General features: G+C 51.8%; 1 protein-coding gene across 1 annotated transcript in view; it reads left to right on the forward strand.

Annotated features, from left to right (window-relative positions):
* ADGRL1 (adhesion G protein-coupled receptor L1) overlaps positions 1–20,978 on the forward strand; it is a 67,778-nt gene extending 46,800 nt beyond the window's left edge. Inside the window, 34 exon segments of the mRNA XM_043978050.1 lie at positions 5,040–5,062; positions 5,064–5,111; positions 5,113–5,550; positions 5,552–5,575; positions 5,577–5,831; positions 5,833–5,845; positions 6,713–6,849; positions 6,851–6,874; positions 6,876–6,978; positions 6,981–7,028; positions 7,502–7,573; positions 7,576–7,604; positions 8,061–8,246; positions 8,695–8,733; positions 9,305–9,346; positions 9,348–9,368; positions 9,370–9,414; positions 9,417–9,452; positions 9,454–9,493; positions 9,811–9,930; positions 11,183–11,227; positions 11,230–11,382; positions 11,385–11,395; positions 12,124–12,294; positions 12,749–12,958; positions 13,199–13,419; positions 13,769–13,835; positions 14,781–14,872; positions 15,161–15,329; positions 15,472–15,600; positions 15,728–15,824; positions 15,928–16,056; positions 16,464–16,481; positions 16,941–20,978. Coding sequence (XP_043833985.1) covers positions 5,040–5,062; positions 5,064–5,111; positions 5,113–5,550; positions 5,552–5,575; positions 5,577–5,831; positions 5,833–5,845; positions 6,713–6,849; positions 6,851–6,874; positions 6,876–6,978; positions 6,981–7,028; positions 7,502–7,573; positions 7,576–7,604; positions 8,061–8,246; positions 8,695–8,733; positions 9,305–9,346; positions 9,348–9,368; positions 9,370–9,414; positions 9,417–9,452; positions 9,454–9,493; positions 9,811–9,930; positions 11,183–11,227; positions 11,230–11,382; positions 11,385–11,395; positions 12,124–12,294; positions 12,749–12,958; positions 13,199–13,419; positions 13,769–13,835; positions 14,781–14,872; positions 15,161–15,329; positions 15,472–15,600; positions 15,728–15,824; positions 15,928–16,056; positions 16,464–16,481; positions 16,941–17,680 — 3,995 coding nt within the window. The 3' untranslated portion in view covers positions 17,681–20,978.
* The last annotated feature ends 4,117 nt before the right edge of the window (positions 20,979–25,095 follow it).

Below are 25,095 nucleotides of genomic sequence, written 5' to 3' on the forward strand. Positions count from 1 at the left end.
CTCACATTTTGTTCTCCCCGTGCCTATACTTAATTGTGACCCACCCCTCCTCCCTGCCCTTCTTCCCAGCTCCCTCCTCTGCCCCACCCTGCCCCACCCTGCCCCCACCTTCTCCTTCTTCCCCTCTTCCCCTCCAAATCAAGTCGATGCTCTCCGACCCTGGTGCCCCCTGCCAGGTTGGGGGCAGCCCCCCCTGTGCCAGCCAAGGGCTCTTCTGCCCTCCCGACAACCCCACGGAGGGGCTTCTCTCTGAGGTCCGGACTCTTCTCTCTGTCTGTCTCTCTCTCGCTGTCTCTCTGTGTGTCTTTCTCTTTCTCTCTCTTTCTCTCTTTCTTTCTCTTTCTCTCACCTAGTCCTTGACCCCTGTCAGGGACCTGACAACCTCTCATGCCTCTTTTTGCCTCCTTCAGGGGAAATATGTAAGCAACCAGGGCTAGTTTGTTTGGGGAGTAGGGGGCATGCACCTCACTCTCTCTCCCCAAACTGCCCACCCCAACTTTCCCCCCAGACTTCCTTCCCTCTCTCCCCCCACTGGGGGTCATTTATCTCCTTCTTTCCTCTGCCTTCTCTCCCTATTTGGAACTGGGTTTGGGTTTGGGGGGAAGGGAAGGGAGGGGAGGGAAGGAGAAAGGGGGGCATGGTTCCTTTTCCTTTGGGGGAGCTGATTATTCCACTGGCTTTTGACAGCTACTGAAGCTCTCTTCTTACTTTGGAGTTTCCAAGGCAAAGAGGTGTTTTGGAGAATGGAGTACCAGTCCTCCCCACCACCCCCACCCCCTGCCTTGCTCTGCCCTTCCAAGTCAGGAACCGAGAGACCCGGGAGAGTGTCCTGCAGTAGGGAGGAACGCGGGGGGGAAGGGGGAGGGTCTCGGAGGGGTGTGTGTGTACGGTTTGGGAGCGGGGCGGGGCTTTCTCGGTTTTTTCCATACTTGCGAAGCTGCAGTCAGGGTTTCTTCTGGGCTGTTGTGGTTAGGGGGCCAGAGGAGAGTGGGGGCTTGGGGGAGGGGCGCTTCCAGGAGTACCGTAATTTCAAGCTTATATTTACTATCCTCCGCTAGGGAAAAGAGATTGGTGGTGTGCTCATTGTGGACGGGCCAGAGTCCTGACTCCAAGGTTTCTTTTAAAGACATTGGGTTGGGGGCCGGTGGCGGGGGGAGGGGGGGGCCGGGAGTAAATTTCTCCCTCAGTTTTACAAATGGCAAATCTAGAATGCATTAAGGTGCCACCTGCAAGAGACAGGGAGCTGGGCGACATCCCCATTAGGATCCCTTCTGGCCCTGAAATTACGGTACATGGAGTATCCCTGTTAGGAGGAAGGGGGATATTGCTGAGCTGTTCTCCCACCCTATCCCTCCCCTTCCTCCTCCTCCCCAATGGTAGGAGACCTGGGCAGTTAGCTTTCCTGGGTCCCTGCCCCCTCACCCCATCCCTCCTCTCTCACCCCCTTCTCTTTCCTCCGGGCGCCCCCCGACGCTCTCCTTGCAGGCACAGCTTGGACACACCGACTCTGGATTATTCTCTCTCCTGGTTTTGGGGAAGGGTGACATTGCGGGATGGACACACCCATAGGGCCAACCACTTGCTGGTTGTGGATAAGGGCCAAGCCTACGAGCACAGACCCTGCTTTTCCTTCTTTCACCCCCCCCCACTCCCCAGTATTATTGCTAACAATATATTCTTCCTTCCCCCTCTGCCAGGTCAGGCTCCAAGACCCTTTGTTGTCCCCACCACCACCCCCACCACCACCACCACCACCATACCACATACACACCAACCCCCACACACCTGGCAGAGAAAGCCCAGCATGGAAAAAGGGGGAAACTGAGGCACAAGGGGGTAGGGGAAGGAGTTATCACTGTCAACCAGGTGACAGCCTGAGTCAAGTGAGAGAATATCAGGATAGGATGGGCAAAGAATGTCATCTGTATGCCAGCGTTGGCTGGCAGAAGTTCCTGGGTGGCAGGGACAGAAGGATATGGATATAATTGGACAGATGGATGAATGAAGGGCCTTGGGACCTTTGGTGTCTACCTACTTCCCTGCCCAGGGCTAGTCTCCTAAACTGAGCCAAAATCCCCTTGAGGGGACGTCTCAGGTGTTACCCAGCCTCACTCAGAGCCCTACCTGGGTTCCAGGGAATCCCCATGCTACAGGGAAGCAAGCAGGGCCTATTGGATGGTAGTTTCCTAGGTCCCTTCACTACCTTTGTGCCTCAGTTTGCCCTCACCCTGTTACATGGGAGAAACTTCTGCCTGCTTCATGCTTTGGGGCCCTCTGAGGATCTCCAAGGAGCTGGGAAGGAGTTGCCCTCTGTCACGTGGGACCCTAGGCAATTGGTGTGTGTCTCACCCATGAACTCCCGAGTTAACTAGGATACCTGAGAGGCAATGAACACTACTGGCTGTCCCTTCAGGTCAGTGTCCAAGAAGGGGCTCTGAGACACTCCCTTCCTTCCCCTGTGCCCACTAGGCCAGCAGCTTCAGAAAGGAGCTGAGTGAAAGCAGAGAATTCACTTCAGACCCCCAGGACCCCATTCCCCCCTGTGCCTCTTCCTCTCTCCCTCATGGCCTTGGTTTCAGGTGGGGCAGAGACTCAGTGGAGGGAGGCAACTTCCAGAACCACATAACTATGTTGGGCTCAGTTCCTGGTAGTCCCTGAAATGAGGAGAAAACAAATCAGCTTCAGTTGTTCTGAGGGACTATTAGAAATATATTGCGGCTCAGGTGCAAATGAAAACTACTATCTGTGAAAGAATAGGAACTATCCTGCCATGAAAGAAAATCTAGATACTACTGGGGAGGGGAGCATTATGGGGGTAGTAGAAAGAGCACTGAAATTGGGGGTCAGAACACGAATTTGAATTTTTGAACTGCTACTTCCCTACTGGTGTGACCTTGGGCAAGTAAGTGCCTTAATCTTGCTGGATCTCATTCTCCTTCTCTGGAAAACGTTTGGACTAGAGCAGGAGCTCATGTGGACACATGGACCCCATTGGCAGTCTGGCCAAACCTACAAAGCCCTTCTCAGAACGTTCATTTGTTTTCTTCTAGAATCATAACTGAAGATTTTCCTTCAGTTAGGCATTAGTGAAAAATAAAGATGTCATCCCCTCCCCCCCATCCAACTGCACAGACCTCCTGAAATCTATCCCTTGGCCCCATCCCTTGAGGGTCTGAGGACCCCAGGTTAAGAACTCTTGGACTAGAGGGTCCCTTCCAACTCGAAATTCTACAGTCTTAACATTGATAATAATGATGATCTTGTGATTGAGCTTTTTAATGGGGGTGAGACTAGAAATTGTGGGAAAGATGGAAAAGCTGCCCAGGTGGGGGTGGGGGTGGGAGGAACTGGTCCCCATCGTTAAGAGGAGTCAGTACACCCATCGTGCTACATTAGTTTCAGTCAATCCTCGGGTGGTGAGAAGGGAGGGGCAGGGCAGAGCTGGACACAGAGATGCAGTCGAGGTTTTCCTCCTTTTCAGGGAATGGGGGGGGTGGGGCGGGGGCCCCCACCTTTCTGACACCCAACGCTGCCTTGATCCCTCTTCCCGAGCCCGGGACGGCCGCAGGTAAATCGGAGGGCGGGGGGAGGGAGAGGGAGGCCGGTGGTTGGGGAGGGCCCTATCTTCATCCTAGATCCTCGTTCCCTCCCTCGTCCCCTCCTGGCCGGACCTGGGATTGCACCCGAGTAATCCTGGGCGGGCCTGGATTCTGGAGTGAATTCTCTGCTCGCCCCTATCCAGCCTCTTTTCTCTCTCTCTCTCTCTCTTTCTTTCTCTTTCTCTCTCCTTCCGCCAGCATTATTTAACTTTCCTCCCCAGGCTCGCTCGGGCTCGCCTCGGACCCAGGATGGCGCCGCCGCCCCCTCCCCCTACCTTGTCTCTCTTCTCCGCCCGCATAGCTGGTCCTTTGCCCCTCCCCGCCCCCCCCCCCCCCGCCTCCTCACTCCGTCTCCACGCCAGTCTCCCCCCATGTGCACGAGTGCCAGTTGTCTGTTGCTGAACATGATCGTGTAGTGACCCCCCTAGAGAAACCCTACCAGCAAAGGGTGAGGGGCTAGCCGCCCCCTCCATCCATTCCCCGCCCCCATCCTAGGCTGGAACTTGTCCCCTCTTCCTAGCTCTTTATTGTGTGGGGAAGAAGAGTGGGCTTCATCGTCATCACCACCACCATCAACACCATTATAACGGTCACTGGAAGAGCTGCTCCCCCCTCCCCCCTCCCCCATGGTGGGGTGAGGGCTCTGACAGTTCTGCTGTGAGAAGGACCCCTCAAAACACCAGTGGTGTGGGGGAACCTCAACACCAACTCTGGTGGGGAGGGTCCTAGAAAAGTGCCAGTGGTATGGGGGAGCCTCTCGGCAACACCACTGGTGTGGAAGCCCAAAACCCCTTCAAGTTTCCAGGCCGAGCAGAAGTGGGGCGCAGTCTGTCATCCCAGCGGAGGAGAGTGTGTGGGTCTTCCAGAACACACCAGTGGAGACAGAGGAATATTGATTGACTTCTGAAGGAGAAAAATAGAGTGCATAAAGTGGGAGGGGGGCTGAAAAAATCCAAGAGATGTTTCTCTGCCTCCCAGTTGAAGTTATTCTATGAATCTTGTAGGAGAGGTGTCGAAGTGAACCCCTTTATCCTGGGCCAGTGCAGTCTCTTATCTGCCGCATATGAAAAAAGAAGGGTTATATTCCCATATACGAACCAGGTCTTGACTCTTGCCACTCTCAGCTTTCAGAGGTAACCTACTCCAGGGCAGAGGAACCAGGCAAGGGAGGTGCCCCTCCCCACCCCAGATACTCCTTTCCCCATCATCAGTCCCACCAAGCAACCGTGACTGCAGCTGCAGGAGGGGAGACCTGCTTTTTAACCTGGCCTCCTATGATCGATTCCTCCTTTCTCCTTTTTCTTTCTCTCCTCTCTTCTCTCTCTCTCTCTCTCCCTCTCTCTCTCTCTCTCTCTCTCCCTCTCTCTCTCTCTCTCCTCTCCCCCTGTGCCTTCTCTCTTACCCCCTTACCTCCCCTATCCTGTCCTGACCCTGGCCCAGTCTTCGTGTGCCCTGGGACTCTTCCAGAAGGTGCTGGAGGCCACATCTACACATGAGTCAGAGCACCAATCAAGGGGCATGGTGCAAGGACCCACTACAAGCTGGGGACCGCATCTATGTGATGCCCTGGATCCCCTACCGAACAGATACACTGACCGAATATGCATCATGGGAGGATTATGTGGCCGCCCGCCACACCACCACCTACCGCCTACCCAACCGTGTGGATGGCACAGGCTTTGTGGTCTATGATGGTGCTGTCTTCTACAATAAGGAACGAACTCGAAACATTGTCAAGTATGACCTACGGACGCGTATCAAGAGTGGGGAGACCGTGATCAACACTGCTAACTACCATGATACCTCACCCTATCGTTGGGGGGGCAAGACAGATATTGACCTTGCAGTGGACGAGAATGGGCTGTGGGTCATTTATGCTACAGAAAGCAACAATGGGCGGTTGGTGGTCAGCCAGCTCAATCCCTACACCTTGCGCTTCGAGGGTACTTGGGGAGACAGGCTATGACAAGCGATCAGGCCTCCAATGCCTTCATGGTTTGTGGCGTCCTCTACGTGCTGCGTTCGGTGTACGTGGATGATGACAGTGAGGCTGCTGGCAACCGAGTAGACTATGCCTTCAACACCAATGCCAACCGAGAAGAGCCCGTCAGCCTGGCATTTCCCAACCCTTACCAGTTTGTCTCCTCAGTTGATTACAATCCCCGTGACAACCAACTTTATGTGTGGAACAACTACTTTGTGGTGCGCTACGGTCTTGAGTTTGGACCACCAGGACCCCAGTGCTGGTAAGGGCAACCTCTGACCCTGGGATTCACTCTCCTTTGGTCTTAGACTCAGGAATGATCAGTTTTAACTTCATTCTCAATACCCACCCCCATCTTAAGTGTAGGATAGATTTCTAGAAAATGAACCTTAGAGATCATCTCGTTCTACTCCCTTCATTTCATAGATAAGGAAGCTGAGGCTCAGGTTGAGTGACTTGCCCAAAGTTATATTAAATAGAAGAGTCAGAATTTGAACCTGTCCCCCTGACTCTTAAAAAAAATAAAAAGGTGCTATTTTCACCCAGCCAGACAGCAACCTTGGGGTCCTCTCCAGGGTGGGGCTCCAGACGTCATTCGTCAGCTTCCAGGAATAATGAGGTGATTGTGCCCCCCTATTCTATCCTGGTTGGTCAGACCCCATCTGGAGTATTAGAGTCCTGGGCACTCCACTCAGTGGAGCAGCCTGAAAAAAGTACCCAGAATAGGAAAGGGCCTCAAATCTATGCCATGTATATGGGTAAGGCCCATCCTGAGTGTTTGTGGTAAGATTGTGGAAAGGCTGATCACACTGGACCTGGAGGGAAGTAGGGATCCTCAGGGGCCAGAACCTTTCCTGCCTTATCTGCAAGTGCAGTAACAAATGGTTGAGAGTGGGCTGATTCAAAATACAAGGGTGTGGGGCAGCTAGATGGCGCAGTGGATAAAGCACTGGCCTTGGATTCAGGAGGACCTGAGTTCAATCCAGCCTTAGATACTTGACCCTGGGCAAGTCACTTGACCCTCATTGCCCCGCAAAAAAAAACAAAAAGAAAATACAAGGGTGTGATGGGGTAAAGGGCCTCAGAAAGGACCAACTCTAACCCTCTCTCTTGCCCCACTATGATATAGGCCCAGCCACTTCACCCCCGCTCAGCACAACAACCACTGCCCGACCTACCCCACTGACCAGCACAGCCTCACCTGCTGCTACCACACCGCTCCGCCGGGCACCCCTCACTACTCACCCTGTGGGTGCCATCAATCAGTCTGGGGCCTGATGTGCCGCCCGCACACGGCACCAGCCCCTAGCACCAGAAGACCTCCGGCCCCCAATCTGCACGTGTCGCCTGAGCTGTTCTGTGAGCCCCGGGAGGTTCGCAGGGTCCAATGGCCAGCCACCAGCACGGCATGTTGGTAGAAAGGCCCTGCCCCAAGGGCACACGAGGTGAGTGAGTTCTGGATGTTGGAGTGACTTCTTCCCCCTTCCAAGGAGGATGAGTGGGTGGTTGATTGCTAGTTCTCTATGTGGAAGAGTGGAAATTACTCTCCCCAGACTTAAAAAGAACAGGATTGCCTATAGGTCTCCCAGCGTAGGGGCAAGAAAGAGTGGGGATATGGGGAAGTGAAAAGTAAATGTCAACACACACAATGGACCGTCCTCCTGAATGTCCATCTGCTTCCCACAACTTGGGCCCTTTGGCCCTCTTTCTGTCCTTCCATTTCCCCCTCTCCTGTCTCTTTCCATCCATTTGTTCCCAAACCTTATCTTGGTCTACCCTGCTCACTCATCTTTTGGTCTTCTCCCATTTTCTTTCTTACTGCTACCTTCTCACTTATCCATCTTTTATTTATTTATTTTTCTCTCCCGCTCATTCTCTTTTCCCATTTGTCTCCTCCTGTCTTTGTCCATCTTTATAGGAATCGCTTCCTTCCAGTGTCTACCAGCCCTGGGGCTCTGGAACCCCCGAGGCCCAGATCTCAGCAACTGTACATCCCCTGGGTCAACCAGGTGGCCCAGAAGGTACCAGTAGTTGCTCCTACTCATCACATCTTGGGGCGGCTAAGATAGCACAGTGGATAAAGCACCGGCCCTGGATTCAGGAGTACCTGAGTTCAAATCCGGCCTCAGACACTTGGCACTTACTAGCCGTGTGACTTAACCCTCACTTAACCCTCATTGCCCTGAAAAAACAAAAAACAAAAACTCCATCACATCTTGAGGTGTGGGTCGTAGGGATGGAAGGGTCTGATGGGAGATGAATGTAAGAGGGAACTCCGAGGTTACTGGGGAGAGATAAAAAGAGGGACTAGGCAAGGGAGTTGAGTGAGGAGCTGGGAATAGTGAATGGAGAGAAAAGATGATTGTGGTAGGGGCTACAAGGACAGGATCTGGGCAGGGGGAAGTTCAATAAGCGTTGGGAGTGAATGGGGGAAGCATAGAAGGAAACAGCCATGGTAACGGGATTCCCACCTCCAGATCAAGAGTGGTGAGAATGCAGCCAACATTGCCAGTGAGCTGGCCCGCCACACCCGTGGCTCTATCTACGCGGGTGATGTCTCATCTTCAGTGAAGCTGATGGAGCAGCTGCTAGACATCCTAGATGCCCAGCTGCAGGCTCTCCGGCCCATCGAGCGTGAGTCAGCTGGCAAGAACTACAACAAGGTGGGCCTGATCATGGCATCTGGGAGAATTTGGGAAACTAAAAGGATCCCCTCTGCCTATGTCTGGAGGAAAAAGAGATACTCTAGTGGGGGCCTGGGTGTCACTCATTCTGAGCCTCTTGGCTGTCCACGCCTCCTAATTCTGCGTCCTGCTTCTGAGGCACACCTTCACAACTCCCGTGGTCGAAAAAGGAAACAAGAACCAAAAGGGTTGAGGCTTAGTGGCTGTAACACTTGAACCATCTTGTGAGGTCAGGAAGGCCTGAAATTAGATGCCTGATTCACCTTTGGAGCTGCTTGTGCTCGATATTTGGCTGGCAATCAGGATGAGCCGGCCCACAAGGGCGAGAACAGGACCCTTCAGGATCCTAGCTGAGACAGAATGGGACTGGGAGGACTGGGCATGGGTATTAGGGTTTTGTATCTGACTCTTCTCTCTCCTGCCCTAGATGCACAAGCGAGAGAGACCTGCAAGGACTATATTCAAGGTGAGATGGGGGAAGGAGGGAGAAAAATTTGAAATTGGAAATCTTATGAGAACAAATGTTGAAAGCTATCTCTACATGTAACTGGAAAATAATAAAATACTTTTATTTTTAAAAGGGGGGGGGCCAGCTAGGTGGCAGAGTAGATAAAGCACCAGCCCTGGATTCAGGAGGACCTGAGTTCAAATGCAGCCTCAGACACTTGATGCTTACTAGCTGTGTGACCCTGGGCAAGTCACTTAACCCTCATTGCCCAGCCAAAAAAATATGGGGCAGCTAGGTGGCCACATTGGATAAAGCACTGGCCCTGGATTCAGGAGAACTGAGTTCAAATCCAGCCTTCAGACACTTGACACTTAACTAGCTGTGTGACCCAGGGCAAGTCACTTAACTCTCATTGCCCTGCAAAAAACAAACAAACAAAAAAGGTGAGATGGAGCCAGTGCACCAGCTAGGGCTGAGGGATATGGGCACCAGAGTTGAGAAAGCTACTAAGGAGACTTTGGAGGCTCTGTGGAGCTGGGGTAGTCAGGCTAGGACAGACTCTCTAGTCTTACTTACCCCACCCCCACAGGCAGTAGTGGAGACAGTGGATAACCTGCTTCGCCCAGAGGCCCTTGGAGTCATGGAAAGACATGGAATGCCACAGAACAAGTGCACACGGCCACCATGCTGCTGGACATTCCCTGGAGGAGGGGGCCTTCCTGCTAGCTGACAATGTCAAAAGAACCAGCTCGCTTCCTCACTGCCAAGCAGAATGTAGGTTGAGTAATCACCCCCCACCCCCAACAGGAAACAATGTCGCCTTGCCCCAGGACATGAAGATATGAGTAGGTTATGCAGATGTACCCCAGACATGCCCAGAACCCACCATATGCCCTGGCTCCAGAGACCAGCTGGGAGAACCTTCCTGAATGTAATGGGACTTGTCCACGGATAAGAAGACTTTGGGCCATCAGGAGGGACAGCTCCCTGCCTAGCTCCTTCCCACCAGCCTCCTGCTATAGGGTGTCTTCTTTAGGCCCTTGGATGGTGAGTCAGAGCCAAATGCACTCAGGCACTCCTCGTGTCCCTCCACAGTGCTCGAAGTTACAGTGCTGAACACCGAGGGTCAGGTACAAGAACTGGTGTTCCCCCAGGAGTACCCCAGTGAAACTCTATCAACTTTCTGCAACACCATCAAGCAGAACAGCCGTAACGGTCAAGTACCATGGGAGAGAGGGGGAAGGATGTGAACCCTCTTTGGGAATGTATTGTTAGCTCTAGTAACACCCCAGTACTCAACTTCTTCGTGGGAGCCAAGGGGTAACTCAGAAACCGAAGGGGACAGAGTCGTGAATGGGTTCCTATCCAAGGTGGGACTCCAGAAGTCATTCGGTAGTTTTCCAGGGATAATGAGGTAATTGTCGCCACCCTACTCTATCCAGGTGGTGACACCACATCTGGAGTATCCTAGTCCTGGCGTAGGAGGATGTGGATAAGCTGGAGAGCATCCAGAGGAGGGGACCCAAAATAGCCTTGAGGCTAACCATATAACTATTGGAGATGTTTAGCCTGGTGAACCAAAGGGGGCGGCAAGTCACTGTTTTCACATATCTGAATCTCTATGAAGTGGAAGAGGGATTCGCTCTACTCTGGCCCCAGAGGGCAGACACAGGAGCAGTGGATGGGAAAAATTGCAAAAAAGCAAGTTCAGGTTTGATGTCAAGTAAAACGTGTAGAGAATCAGACCTGTCCCAAAGGGAGTTTAGGCTGTGCTAGAAGGTGATGTGTTTCTCTTCATTGTGGGTCTTCAAGCAGAGGCCTTCCCAAGCACTTCTTGGACTGAGAGTATAATGGGGATTCTTTTCATGCATGGGTTGGACTAGAGGGCTCCGAAGGCCTCTTCCAATTATCCAGTGCTATGAGTTAGTGACTTAAAGCTAGAAAAGATTGTTAGAAGTTATCTAGGCCAGGGGTTCTGACCGGGGACAGGGAGCGTCTATATTTTTTTTGGTTTTGGTTTTTCGGTGACAGGATTTGGGGTTTTAAGTGCCTTGCCCGAGGTCACACAGGTAGTAAGTGTCAAGTGTCCGAGGCCAGATTGAACTCAGGTCCTCCTGAATGCAGGGTCAGTGCTCTATCCACTGTGCCACCTATGATTTTTTTTTTAATTCTGGAAAATTGTTATTTCCTGTATAATTGATCTCTTTTGTAATCTGAAGTATTTTAAGTGTTAAATACATTATTCTGGTAAGGGATCCATAGGCTCCCCAAAGGGCTTAGTGCCAGAGGGACTCATGGTATAATAAAAGTTAAAAAAATGCTGATCTAGTCTAAACCCCTCTCAATTTACAATTGAGGACAGGGAGGACTAAGGTGAAGAGATTTGCCCAAGGCCACACAGGAAATAGTAATGTTGGAGCAAGTATTTGAACTGGTGCTGATGGCTCTCACCACACTCTCTATTCCAGGGTGGTGAAAGTTGTCTTCATCCTTTATAACAACCTGGGCCTCTTCTGTCCACGGAGAATGCCACAGTGAAGCTGGCAGGTGAGGCAGGCTCCGGGGGGCCTGGGGGAGCAGCGTTGGTAGTGAACTCTCAAGTCATTGCAGCCTCCATCAACAAAGAATCCAGTCGTGTGTTCCTCATGGACCCAGTCATCTTCACTGTGGCCACCTAGAGGTAAGCCCTGGAAATCAACCTGGTCCTGCTCTCACAATGCTATTTTCCTTGGGATGGCCGCTGAGGCTCCTGGCCTATGGAGAGCACCCACCCTCCAGAGGGGTCCCATTTGGTCCTCTCACTGGGGGAGGGCAGAATTTATTGGATCACATCCCCAGTTATGAGCTTACCCTATTCCCCAGCACCTGAGACCACTTCAAGGAAATTGTCAGAACTTCTATACCATCTATAACTCCTGATTCCCAGTATTACTTAGTATTTCCCTAAGCCAGGTAGGGTCATTTTAAACTTAGACCATTGAATTTTTGAACTTGAAGGGAATCTTTACTGGGTCCTTATTGCAATTCCTTGTTTTTGCATTGAGGAAATTGAAGGTCAGTAAGGTTATGACTTGTTCAAAAGTCACGTAGCTTTTTGGGAGCTAGACTTAGGCTTGAACCTGAGACTCCAGACTCTTTCTTAGTTCAGTGTTGTGGGGTTTTGGGGGGGTTCCCCACTAGACTTGCCTCCCACTTTGCATGGAGTGCCAAGGTCTTATCTTAGCTTTTCTTTTAAAAGCCCCTGACCCTTAGGTTTCACCCCCACCCCCATGGCACTTATCCAGTGCCTGTGTCTGTGTCTGAGGCTGTGCTATAGCCTGGTGGGGGTGAGGGGTTGGAGAGGACTCCACAGATCTGATGCCTCTCACTGTAATACTCTGACACCCCCCAACTACCACCACACAACAGGCCAAGAACCACTTCAATGCCAACTGCTCCTTCTGGAACTACTCAGAGCGTTCCATGCTGGGCTACTGGTCGACCCAGGGCTGTCGTCTGGTGGATTCCAACAAGACCCATACCACCTGTGCCTGCAGCCACCTCACTAACTTTGCCGTGCTCATGGCTCACCGTGAGATCGTAAGCCAGTGGCTCCATCAGCTCCACTGGGCCAGGGCCTGCTTGTTAGCCTGGCTTTGCATGGCATTACAACATGAGGCATGCCAAGGGAATCCCAACTTCCTGGGCATAGGGAGCCATCAACACCTCCCTTGCTCGGGGCACGGGGCTGGAGCAAGTAGAAGTGACAAAGGGAAAGGGCTGTTTTTCCCGGCTCTGTCTCAATTGCCTCCTTCTCCCTGGACATTGAGGGGGAAGCACTAGTTTCATTACTTCTCCATGGGCATTCCAGAGCATGGGGGAAGGGGGCATACCATCCACAAGAGGGAGGGAACCAGTCAGCTTCTGAAGGGGCAGAAGGTCCAGATGGGTGGTCCAGTGAGGCCCACATTGTCCTTAGCAATTGCCTACAAATGGTGCCCTGATCGAGTCAAGGTCACTGATTCTAACATTGCCCTTCCTGATTTCTCCTCAGTACCAAGGTCGGATCAATGAGCTGTTGCTGTCTGTCATCACTTGGGTGGGCATTGTGATCTCTCTTGTCTGCTTGGCCATCTGTATCTCCACCTTCTGCTTCCTTCGGGGGCTACAGACTGATCGAAACACTATCCACAAGAATCTTTGTATCAACCTCTTCCTGGCTGAGCTGCTCTTCCTTGTTGGCATTGATAAGACCCAATATGAGGTAAGTCGGGGTGCAGGGAGTCCGATGCCCGGGGGGATAGGGCTGGCTTATTCCCTCCGAGGAGATGATCAGAGGAGAGGCAGCATTCAGCTGCCTCGGCCAACATGTGCTGACACTAGGCCCCTCCAGCAGCTTCAGGGGGGTTGGGCAACAGGGCTCAAGGGCACAGCTGGATTGGGGGCAAGGAGGGCTGGCCTGGGCAGGGCCATTCCCCCTCATGCCTGGTGCCTGTGCCCCTAGATCGCCTGCCCCATCTTTGCGGGGCTGCTGCATTACTTCTTCCTGGCAGCCTTCTCTTGGCTGTGCCTGGAGGGCGTGCATCTCTACTTGCTGCTGGTGGAGGTGTTTGAGAGCGAGTACTCACGTACCAAATACTACTACCTGGGAGGCTACTGCTTCCCAGCGCTGGTTGTGGGCATTGCTGCTGCCATCGACTATCGAAGCTACGGCACTGAGAAGGCGTGAGTGTTTGCTCTTCCCTTTGTCTCTTTTGCATCTGCTTTCCTAGACCCTCACACAGTGCCAGCCCTTGGGAGGGGACCATTCAGGAACTAGGGTGCACCATCTGGAACTTCACAGAAACCTGGGGCCCAAAGTCCCATCCCACTAGGCAGAATCAGCCCCCCAGGGACAAAATGGGGAGTCCTATTGATGGTGGCGGTGGAGCTATTGGGTCTCTGGGTCCTCAAATGAGATATTTATAAAGTGCTTACCAGTACCTAGAACACAGTAGGCACTATATAAGTGTTTATTCTCCTTCCTTCCCCCTTCCCATCACAACTTCTACCTTCTCCTCTGTCTTTTTGACAGTTGCTGGCTCCGAGTAGACAATTACTTCATCTGGAGTTTCATTGGGCCCGTGTCCTTTGTCATTGTGGTGAGTCAGAGGAGAGAGTCCCAAATTCATCAGGCTCCCTTGAATCATAGTGGTCTTTGCCCCCTAACTCTTCTAATCATTCCTAAGGGGATTACCCCAAAATTTGAAAAGGAGGAGAATTTCTGCACCCAAGAAATGCAACCAATCCTCTCTTCACTACCTAACAGTGGTGTTAAATCTTCTCTTGCCTAATTATGATATCTGGTCTCCCCAAAAGAAGGATGGGTTCTCACACTCCTATAGAGCTAGACAAGAATTTAGAGATTCTGTAGACCAACCCCCTCATTTTACAGATGGGGAAACTGAGACTCGGAAAGATGAAAGACTTGCCCAATGTCATATGGGCAGTAAGTAGCAGAGCCAGGATTCAAACACAGGCTGTCTGTTTTTCAAATCTGGTGTTCTTTTCTTTTCTTTTCTTTTTTTTTTTTTAGTGAGGCAATTGGGGTTAAGTGACTTGCCCAGGGTCACACAGCTAGTAAGTAAGTGTTAAGTGTCTGAGGCCGGATTTTAACTCAGGTCCTCCTGACTCCAGGGCTGGTGCTCTATCCACTGTGCCACCTAGCTGCCCCTCTGGTGTTCTTTTCACAGCACCGCATTCCTATGGAGTGATGATGTCCAATCTCCCTTTCACATACAATGGCTCCTACTCTCCCCTGCCTGGTCTCGAGCAGACACAAGCAAAGCTGCTCTGGTTAATCCTTCCGATAGGAAAGGAAAAACAAAACAGCCCCAGGCTACCCTCTGGGTACCTACCCATAGGAGTGAAAGCACATTCCCTGTGTCAGGGAACAGGGTTCTCTCTCCCTTCAGCATTCAGAGGTTTCAGACCAGACCTGGCCAAAGTTCCAAGAGCATCATGGTGAGGAAAAGTCATGTGCAAGCCAAGTGACCTGCCCCACCCTTCCACCTCATCTGTCCTGGTCCCTTTTCCTCGTTTCTCAGGTGAACCTGGTGTTCCTCATGGTGACACTTCACAAGATGATCCGTAGCTCCTCTGTGCTCAAGCCCGACTCTAGCCGCCTGGACAACATCAAGTAAGTGGCCACCCGAGGACAAGTCGGTTACCCTCCCCAGCTCCCAGCCCCAGGAACTGACCCTGGGCTCAGCCTGGCTGAGGACCCTGTTGGCTTGTTACTGGCTGAAATGATCATTTGGAGGGGAAAGAAGCCTAGGGTGCCCAGTCTGGGGTTGGATGGGCTGAGGGATGACCCCTCCTTTCAAATACAGCCTCAGCTGTCCCTCTGCTCGGCTTCCTCCAAATAGCACAGGGAGTGACTGGGTGCTCTTTCTCTCCACCTCGCCTCGCCCCACCCCCCTTACAGGTCTTGGGCCCTGGGGGCCATTGCCCTCCTCTTCCTACTGGGTCTCACTTGGGCCTTCGGCCTCCTCTTCATCAACAAGGAGTCGGTGGTCATGGCCTATCTCTTCACCACCTTCAATGCCTTCCAGGGGGTCTTCATCTTTGTCTTTCACTGCGCTCTGCAGAAGAAGGTAAGGCCAGCGATACCCCAGCCCCGTATTGGACTCTGGATTCTGGGCTGGCCCTACGCCTCCCACACGCACTGACCGACCTCCCGCCCCCCCCCCCCCCCCCGCCTTCTTCTCCCCGCCCCCTTCTCCTCCACTACCCCAGGTGCATAAAGAGTATAGCAAGTGCCTGCGCCACTCGTACTGTTGCATCCGCCCGCCCCCCGGGGGCGCTCACGGCTCCCTCAAGACCAGCGCCATGCGCAGCAACAACAGATACTATACTGGGACCCAGGTACGGGGCTCGGCGGGGGGGGGGGGGGGCCGCGGGGCCGGTGCGGAGGCAGGAGGCTCGGGTGTCGGCCCTGCAGCGCAGGCGGGGGCGCCTCTCTTACGCCCGGCGCCCTCCCCTCGTGTTCCAGAGCCGGATTCGAAGGATGTGGAACGACACGGTGAGGAAGCAGACGGAGTCCTCCTTCATGGCCGGGGATATCAACAGCACCCCCACCCTGAACCGAGGTGAGAGGCGGGCGCCCCTGCCCCTCCCTGCCTGCCCGCCCTCGCCTTGCCGGCCCGGGGTCGGGGTGGGGGGGTGTCTCTGACTCCCAGCTCTCTCTGCTAGGCACCATGGGGAACCACCTGCTAACCAACCCCGTGCTGCAGCCTCGGGGCGGCACCAGCCCCTACAATACCCTCATTGCCGAGTCGGTGGGCTTCAACCCCTCCTCGCCCCCTGTCTTCAACTCCCCAGGTAAAAGGACTACCTGGGGGGACAGAGCCAGGCAGGCAGCTTGGTTGGTTGTAGCGCAGAGTGTGGGACTTGGCTTCGGGAGACTGGGGTTCAAAATGCGCCACTTGTACGGACTGTATGACCATGGGCAGGTTCCTCCTGGTCTCTGAGCCCGGTTCCTCATCTCTTAAATGGGTATAATAATACTTGCCTCAGGCTGGGGGGAGGAAAGTTTGGGAACCTTAAACCACTAAGGAAAAGTGAGTTGTTACAAAAGAGACACAGGGCCTGGTTTTGCTGGGCAGCCTTGCCGGAGGGCAGGCTTCATAACCCCAGGAGGGGGCCAGGTGTCTGACAGTGGGAGATGGCATCTCTGGACCGATGTCATGCTAAACCTCTCTCTTTTCTCTCCTCATGCCAACCTGCAGGGAGCTACCGGGAGCCCAGTACGTCTTACCCTTTTCCAGTAATATTTCAGGAGGTGGGAGACAGTCTAAGGCAGTAGCTGCTGCCAGACGGGGATGGCCTCAAGTGTGGGTCAGAACATACGGGATCACCCTCCTCTCTAGGCAGGGTCAACCTCGGCCCCTCATGTCCCTAAGCATCCAAGCCCTTAGCTATGACTCCTCAGGATGCCCTGGAGAGTTCGTGGTGAGCGATAGAATGGCCCTGGGAAAGTAGGTCTCTGGTGGAGCTAGCTGGAGCGGGGACTAGGAGGTAAGAATCGGGGAGGGCTTAACTCCCAGGGGGCCGGGCAGAGTCCTGGAGAGTGATGGAGAGAAGATGTTGGCCCCTCTCCCTCACATGGTCACTCCCTCATCAGTCCACCTGCCCCTGCAGCCCCCACGGCTTCCTTCTAGCTGTGCGCCCATCGGTCTCCTGACCTGTGCCCATCTGTCTTCCAGAACACCCTCTAGGAGGCCGGGATGCATGTGGCATGGACACCCTTCCGCTAAACGGCAACTTTAACAACAGCTACTCCTTACGAAGCGGTGACTTCCCCCCGGGTGATGGGGGTCCGGAACCTCCCCGAGGACGAAACTTGGCCGATGCCGCTGCCTTTGAGAAGATGATCATCTCGGAGCTGGTGCACAACAATCTTAGGGGTAGCAGTGGGGCAGCCAAAGGCCCCCCACCACCTGAGCCCCCGGTGCCACCTGTCCCAGGGAGTGGTGGGGATGAAGACGCAGGGGCGCCCGGGGGGGCTGACCGGGCTGAGATCGAACTGCTCTACAAGGCCCTGGAGGAGCCCCTCCTGCTGCCCCGGGCCCAGTCGGTGCTGTATCAGAGTGACCTGGACGAATCAGAGAGCTGTGCGGCTGAGGATGGGGCAGTCAGCCGACCCCTCTCCTCCCCTCCTGGCCGGGACTCGCTCTATGCCAGTGGGGCCAACCTGCGGGACTCGCCCTCCTACCCGGACAGTAGCCCAGAGGGGCCCAGCGAGGCCCTTCCTCCACCCCCTCCGGCCCCACCTGGTCCTCCTGAAATCTACTACACCTCCCGCCCGGCCCTGGTGGCCCGGAACCCCCTGCAGGGCTACTACCAGGTTCGGCGGCCCAGCCACGAAGGCTACCTGGCAGCCCCGGGCCTAGAGGGGCCAGGGCCTGATGGGGATGGCCAGATGCAGCTGGTCACCAGCCTCTGAGGGGCCCCGTGGACCCAGAGGGCTGGGTGGCCCAGTGCCAGGGGAGGGGGACCCTGGGTAGGGGAGGACTTCGGGGGATAGAAGGTGAACTTCACAGAGTGTGAGACGGGCTGTCCTCTCCAGGTGTACCCTCATCTATGGGCCCTACCATTCCCCTTTTAGGGGACTCTGAGGGGGCAGGGTCCCTGACATACAGGGTACACAGGAGTTCCCGACAGCCACATGCACCAGCTGTTTCGGGGGAGTGTTGTGGGGATAAGCTGTGGGCCCCCTGGGGGTAAATGGGCGAGAAGTTGGAGGAGCGCAGTCCCTCCTAGATTCCCAGCCCAGGGGTAAAGTGGTTGCCAAAACCCCACTTTGCCAAACCTTTCAGTGGCTCCTCTCTGCAGCCAGAAACCTTGCAGGCCCCACCCCAGGAAGAATTTCAGGGCAAAGGACAGATGGACAGCCTTCTGTGTATCCTCCTACTCCCCTGAAACTGGGGGTTCTAGCCCCAGGGAAAGCCCCAGGAGGGAAATTGAGGGGTGCGGCTGGAGGATTAAATGTTGAACTTTCTTCTGAGCCAACTACCCCTCATTCCCTCCCTGGAAGCAAGCCTGCTCTGAGCTCCCCACCAAGACTGTACCCACTGACCCCCCGCAGGGTGACTCCTGACTAAGCACAACCCCCCATGGGGCCCCTAGCCCATGGGGGTGACCCCTCGGGGAACAGTTCCCAGCTCTGTGGGCTCAGATCTCTGGGGAGCAGATTCTGGGTCTGGAACTCTCCCTGGGGCGGGGGGCCTCTACCCTTTCCCTCCTCCCCCATTGCTGTAAATATTTCAACGAAATGGAAAAGAAAAAAATTACAAAAAAAAAAATCTCATCACTTGAAGCCACTGGGAGCCCACAGCCCAGGTCAGCTCTGGCTCTCCACCAACCAGAGCCCCCACCCACCTACCTGCCCACCCACCCACCTACCCACCCAGCAGCCAAGACTTCTCTCTGCTTGTGCGTGCAGCCTGGCCAGGTTGGAGTGGGGGCCTCCATGGCAGCTTTTTACAATCAAAAGACAGAAAAACAAACAAGAAGCAAAAGAGACACAACCTCTTTCCTTCCTGGCACCGTGTTCCTGTCATTTCCCTATGAATCCAGTCCCTAGTAATCGTCTCTCCTGGGGCACATGTCCCACTGCCTGCTTCAGGAAGAGGGACCTATTTTCCTTTCCTCACCCCTCTCTCTCTGCCCAGGGGAGACCCCTCAGACCCAAAGATGCTTTCCTGAGGTGGCTACACTGCCTCTTTAAGTTCTGTTAACTGCAAATTGCTTCTGGGCCTCAGGACCAGCAAAGGGATAAAGGCGTTATTTTTCTGTCTAGAGGGGCTATTGGAAGAGCTTAAAAAAAAAAAAAAGGGCAAAGGCCCCCAGTCCCCAGGTGCTGGAGTAGGGAAGGGTAAGATGGGAGTGTTGTGTCCATGGGTTTGGGGTCAGGGTTGGGAGTGGTGGAGTTTGCCCTCTCTGGAAAGTGCGAGAGGTCCCCAGTTGTAAAGGCATAGGAGGACATTTCAGCCAGGCTTTCTCCAGACCTCCTACACTTCTTGGAAGCTGGTTTTTGGGGGGGAATCTGCTCATGAGTGCCTCTCCCTGCTATCTTCTCCCTTCCTCTCTGACTTTGTTTCACCCATCCTCACCTAAGGGCTCCTCTCCATGTCTCTTGGGATGGGAACGGGCCAGCCCAGCTGTGCAGTGTTGATACAATGCCCGGGTCCCTGGAGTCCCTTGGGGCCATTTCCCCAAAGGGCAGCCCCTCCCCATCCCTGCTCCCTCCCCCTCACACCTTCCCCCTTCCACTTTTCTCACAAGTGCCATGAGTTTTCTAACATCTTTGGGTCTCAGCCTGCTGCTGCCATTAACTTCTTGGTTTGGGGGACAGGAGCTCCAGGGAGTAATTGGGGAAAAAGTATGTGTGGTAGGAGGAGAGATAGGGGGGTCTTGGGGGAATCCTTTTTGCTGCTAGAAACCCCCTCCCTCCTCCTGGGGAGCTGGGGCTGGCTTGTCCCCATCTCGTGGGGGAGAAGGGGTCAAACCAAAGAATGGTGGCTTTGTCCCACATTGGGGGCAGGGTTGGAGTTGGGGAAGACAGCCAGGAGGGGGACACGGTTGGTCATCTCTTGCTCTCTTAGGTAATGCTGAGAGTGACCCTGTGGTGGAAGTGCTAAGTTCACTTCACCAGGAGCCCCTGGGTTGAATGGCAGTGAGGTCAGGTTGGGGAAGGCAAGGACCATCCAAAGGCCCTGCATCACCATTTCCCCCCCCCCCCACAACATTCTCCTCTTTCTGTGCTTGGGAGAGTCTTAGGGCAGGAGCTATCCCCAGTGACCTCTGGCTCGATTCCCTGGTTGTGGCCAAGGGCCACCTGGGTGGGGAAGGGCTAAAAAGCCCAGTTTGGGGGCTGGGGGGAGAAGAGAGATGGAGAAGGGATGTGACTAATGAGGGAGCTGGTGGGTGGAAGGCCTGGAGGGCCCCCTCCCCTTCCTGCCTCAAACATGGGGCAGCCATATGACACCAGCTGGGGATTGGCAACTCCTGGGTTTCTGTAGAACCTGAAGGAATGTAAGGAGTCCTGCTTTCCCCTCCCCCCCACCCTTCCCTTATCTCCCCATACATGGACAATCATGGGGGTAGGGTGATGTGAGTCAGTAGGTTCCCATCTAGCAAGGACAGGGATAGCAACAGCAAGGGTTCCTAGGCCTCAGGGCTGCGTGGCAGGGCCCCCTGGTGGGGATACAGAGACCATTGCAGCCCAGCTCCAAGCTACCCTAGAGAACCCAACTGTTCCCCCACCCCAACCAGCCCTGGTGCCTTGACACCCCAACCCCAGCTGGGACAGGACCCACTGTATAGAGAAGGTTCTTGGTTTCCTCCCCCTACTCTCCTTTCCCTGGGCTCATGAGTTCCTTCCCTCTTAAAATTTTGTGGGAGGCAGTTTCTGGATTTTCATTTCTCTTGGTTCCCTTGCCTTCTTTCCCTTTTTTCTGTCTCTGCCTCTCCCTCTGTCTGTCTTTCTCCTCTGTGTCTCTCCCATCTGTCTTGTCTTCCTCTTACCCTTCTTTTTACCCTTGCTTTCTCTCTGTCCGTTTGGGCTTCCCTCCTCCTGTCCTCCTGCCCCCCACCTGCCCCACCTTGGTCTCCTCCTTTTCGATATGCCAAACCAATTTTGGGTCGAGTGCATTTAACGAGAACAAAACAAAAGACTCATAAAGACAACGAGTACGTTTCAAAAAAAAAAAAAAGAAAAAACTTCCAAAAAAAAAAAGAAACCATTGTCGAGTCAAAAAAATCAAACAATAAAGAAAATAAGATTTCTTGGAATGTTTAGAGCTGAGTGATTTATTTTGGGGTATAAAATGGGGAAATAGGTGGGAGGGGGACCAAAGGTTAAGTAGCAACCCAGCTATGGGCAGTGACAAATTCTTTGGGGTCTTAGGATAAAGCAGTCCAAAGTGGGAAAATGGTATATTCTGCCCTAGGACCTTCTTTGTAGCCAGGATATATTGATACTATTTATATAGAGCATTAAGTCATAAAGCATTTTTCCAACAACCTTGAGAGCTAGGTCATAACAGGATATTATTATCCCCATTTTATGGATGAGGAAACTGAGGCTTAAAGAGATTTTTTTTTGTCTTTTTGCAGGGCAATGGGGGTTAAATGACTTGCCCAGGGTCACACAGCTAGTAAGTGTCAAGTGTCTGAGGCCGGATTTGAACTCAGGTACTCCTGAATCCAGGGCCGGTGCTTTATCTACTGCGCCACCTAGCTGCCCCTTAAAGAGATTTAAATGAAATGTAGCCACACAACATCAGAGCCAAGATTCAAATGCTTATCCTTCCTTGTTACAAAAACCAGAGCTGCTGAGACTTGAAACCATGGGTGTAAGCATGATGTATAAAACTTTCAACTCCCTCTTAGGGACACACACACACAGAGGTTAGGAAAAGCATTTTTAAATTTCTCTTGATAATTTCCCTGTCTAATTCCTTTATCTTTCATTCTCTATACCACTGTAAGCTTCCCTGCTCTGTGGTACACATATCAAAAATGATGTGACAGGGGCACCTATAGGTGATGCAGTGGATAGAGCACTGGCCCTGGATTCAGGAGGACCTGAGTTCAAATGCAGCCTCAGACACTTAACACTTACTAGCTGTGTGACCCTGGGCAAGTCACTTAACCCCAATTGCCTCACCCAGAAAAAAAAAATAAATAATGATGTGACAGAAGATGTCTTTGTATACTCTCCAAGGAGTGTTGCTTTCTTTTTTTTTTTCAAGGTGATTAGACAAGCCTTAATGATATGTGATGATTGTTTTTAGCCACCACAAAAGCTCACTCTGATGCCTCCTCATGGCATAGAGGGGATCTTGGGTTCTTGAGGGCTCTGTCAGCACAGTATAAGCTCCGTCAGGTTAGAACATGCTGCAGAGGTTCCAAGTATGGTGCAGGCAACAGACTGAGTCTGCTTTTCAAGAATCAGCCTAGCCACATGAGAAGAAACTGACCAACCAGTAAGTTGGCCACTTATCAATGAATTCCTTGCTCATGGCAACCCATGAAAACAACAAAATGCAAAATGTCCCTCAGCTCTACCCACTTCCGCCTCTACAGTGATGGCAGCAGAGTGAGAGAAAAGGTGTCTGTGGCTGCCGAGGAACAGAGTTTTTAGACTGTCTATAAAATTCACCTTGGTTTATTCACCTTGGCCATTAGTACAATAAATGTAACATCCTTGTCCAATGACCAACAACCAGATATATTACAGGAGGAACTGAATCATATCAATCTTGACATTCTTGACAGAAATGAAACTAGAAGAAATAAGAACGTTTTGTAGCTTAAACAGCCAGATGGCTCACAGGTAACCAATCCCTCAGAGAAGCTAAGAAATGAGTTGGTGGAGTTGGTTTTATCGTATGCCCAAAGGCATCAAGAAACATCATTTCACAAGACATTTGGTTATCCAAAACTGCAGTGATCATGATATTTGCAAAGAGGCCACCATGAAAGCAAATGCAGCTCATGAACTAACATGGTTGTATGGAAATTGAAGAAATAGAGAAATTCTACAAAGGGTTTGATAAGACAATCCAAATCATACCAGCATATGGTTTAATACTCTGTGACTTCAGTGCAGAGGTAGGAATAGATGAGGATGCTGAAACACAGAAAACACAGGGAGGAGAAATGAGAGAGGCCAGAGACATGTTTACTATGCAGAAAATTCCTGCCTTTGCATCATGAATACTTTCTTCAAGAGAGGAGTCAATAGACGCTAGATGTAGTGAGCACTGAATAAACAGAGAAAACGAAATTGTTATATTTTAATGGACAATAAAAGACTCATCATTAATGTGGGAGTCCATTATCTGTGTATAATTAGACTTGAACTTGTTAAAGCAAAGAGGAGAATTAGTATAAAGCTGGGCATAAGAACTGGACCTGGAATTTCACTGGAATAAAGAACTGATACAGAATGAAGAAACCTCCTCCCCCCCCCCACTAGTGGAAATTTGTAACTTCTTTGCAGCTTATAGTCTTGGAACAAAGTTACTAGAGCACTGAGAAACTGTCACATGACCAGGACTTGAGTTCAAGTCTTTTTGACTCCACGGCCAGTTCTCTCCAAAGCCAGGCTGCCTCTCCATGACTTTAAGGATGACTAAAAGATATCAGATACATCAAAGTAATACATTAAAGTATAAAGCTAGAAGAAAAAGGAGAAAAAGAGATGGCATTCAATTGGAACAACTCAGTCTTGTTCTATTTAAATGTCATTGCTAACAGAAAATGGGAGAAAGAGGGTAGAAAGCAATTATATGATAATTTTATACAAAAGTTTAATTGATAAAAATCAATTGCCATAGCAAAAAAAGAGCAAAAGAGTTTAAAAAGAACCTTAGCAAGCACATAAGTGCCTTGTAGAGAGAGAGAGAGAGAGAGCAGCTAGGATCAATACCAGTTTGGAATAAAAACTCATTTGTAAAATCTTACAAGTAAGAATGCTGGGTGATTCCAAGGTGTGTCACCTCATAAAGCAGAGAGAAACAGGAGTGGACAAAACCAATTCAAGGAAAACTTGTCAAGAGGCCTAACTTAAGCAAGTCATCCTAATAGCCATTGTCTACACATTCCCAGGTCACTCTCATTGAATTTGGCACCTGGTTCAGTCTTTCTCTTCTCCCCAACTCCTACCCGAATAATAGGGGACAACATACATACTTACCCTCCCTTGAACACCCTAATCACTCAGTTCCTCAACCTCCTTACTTCCCATGACCTACCCCTCCAACCCACCTGACACACACACACAAAGATAGTCATAACCTTGACCTTGTCATCACTCAAAAATGTACTACCTCCAAATTCAAGAATTCCAAAGTCCCCTTATTGGACCATAAACTATTGGCTTTTCATCTTTTCCTCCTCTCTCCTTTATAAAACCCTGCTTTTTCTCTTTGTTGTGACCCTCAATCCTTTGACCCCTCAATTTTCTTACTGCACTAGCCACTCTCTCCTCTTTTTCCCTTCTTGACTCCTTGGTGAACCAATTCAACTCTAACTGTCCTCCTCTCTTCAATCTCTAGTTCTCATATCTCCAATTACACCCTGCCGAGTCTCAACCCTGGATCACTCCCACTATTCATCACTTTCACCCCTACACAAAGCTACAGAACAAAGGTGGGGAAAATCACACAATCATTTTGACTGAGCCCACTACAAATTTATATTACCCAACCTCAACTAGGCCCTTACTGCTACAAGGCAATCCTACTATATCTCCTTCATCAAAATCCCATTCTCTAAAGAGAATATTCCAAGTTTTTTCATGACTCCTCAAACCTCCCATGACTCCCTTTCTCCTCACCCTCTCAGTTGACAGCTTTGCCTCATATGTTATAGAAAAAAATTGAGGCCATGTGCTTTAAGTTCCCTCTTCTCTTCTCTTTCTTATCTCCTATCATTCAGATCCCTCCTTCTTCCACTCTCTCCTCCTTCACCCGTCTCACATAATGAAGTAGTAACTTTATTCCTTACCTAGGATAACCTCTATACCTCTTCAAAGTGATCCCATTCCTTCCCATTGCCTTCTCCTCTATCATTCCCATTTATTTTCAATTTCTCCCTGTCTACTGGATCCTTCCCTACTGCCTACAAACATGCCCATGTCTCCTCCATTCTCTCTCTCTCTCTCTCTCTCTCTCTCTCTCTCTCTCTCTCTCTCTCTCTCTCTCTGGTGAGGCAATTGGGGTTAAGTGACTTGCCCATGGTCACACAGCTAGTAAGTGTTAAGTGTCTGAGTTCAGATTTGAGCTCAGGTCCTCCTAAATCCAAGACCGGTGCTCTATCCACTGTGCCACCTAGCTGCCCCCTGTCTCC

The sequence above is a fragment of the Dromiciops gliroides genome, chromosome 1 (assembly GCF_019393635.1).
Source record: "Dromiciops gliroides isolate mDroGli1 chromosome 1, mDroGli1.pri, whole genome shotgun sequence".
Classification (NCBI taxonomy): Eukaryota; Metazoa; Chordata; class Mammalia; order Microbiotheria; family Microbiotheriidae; genus Dromiciops; species Dromiciops gliroides.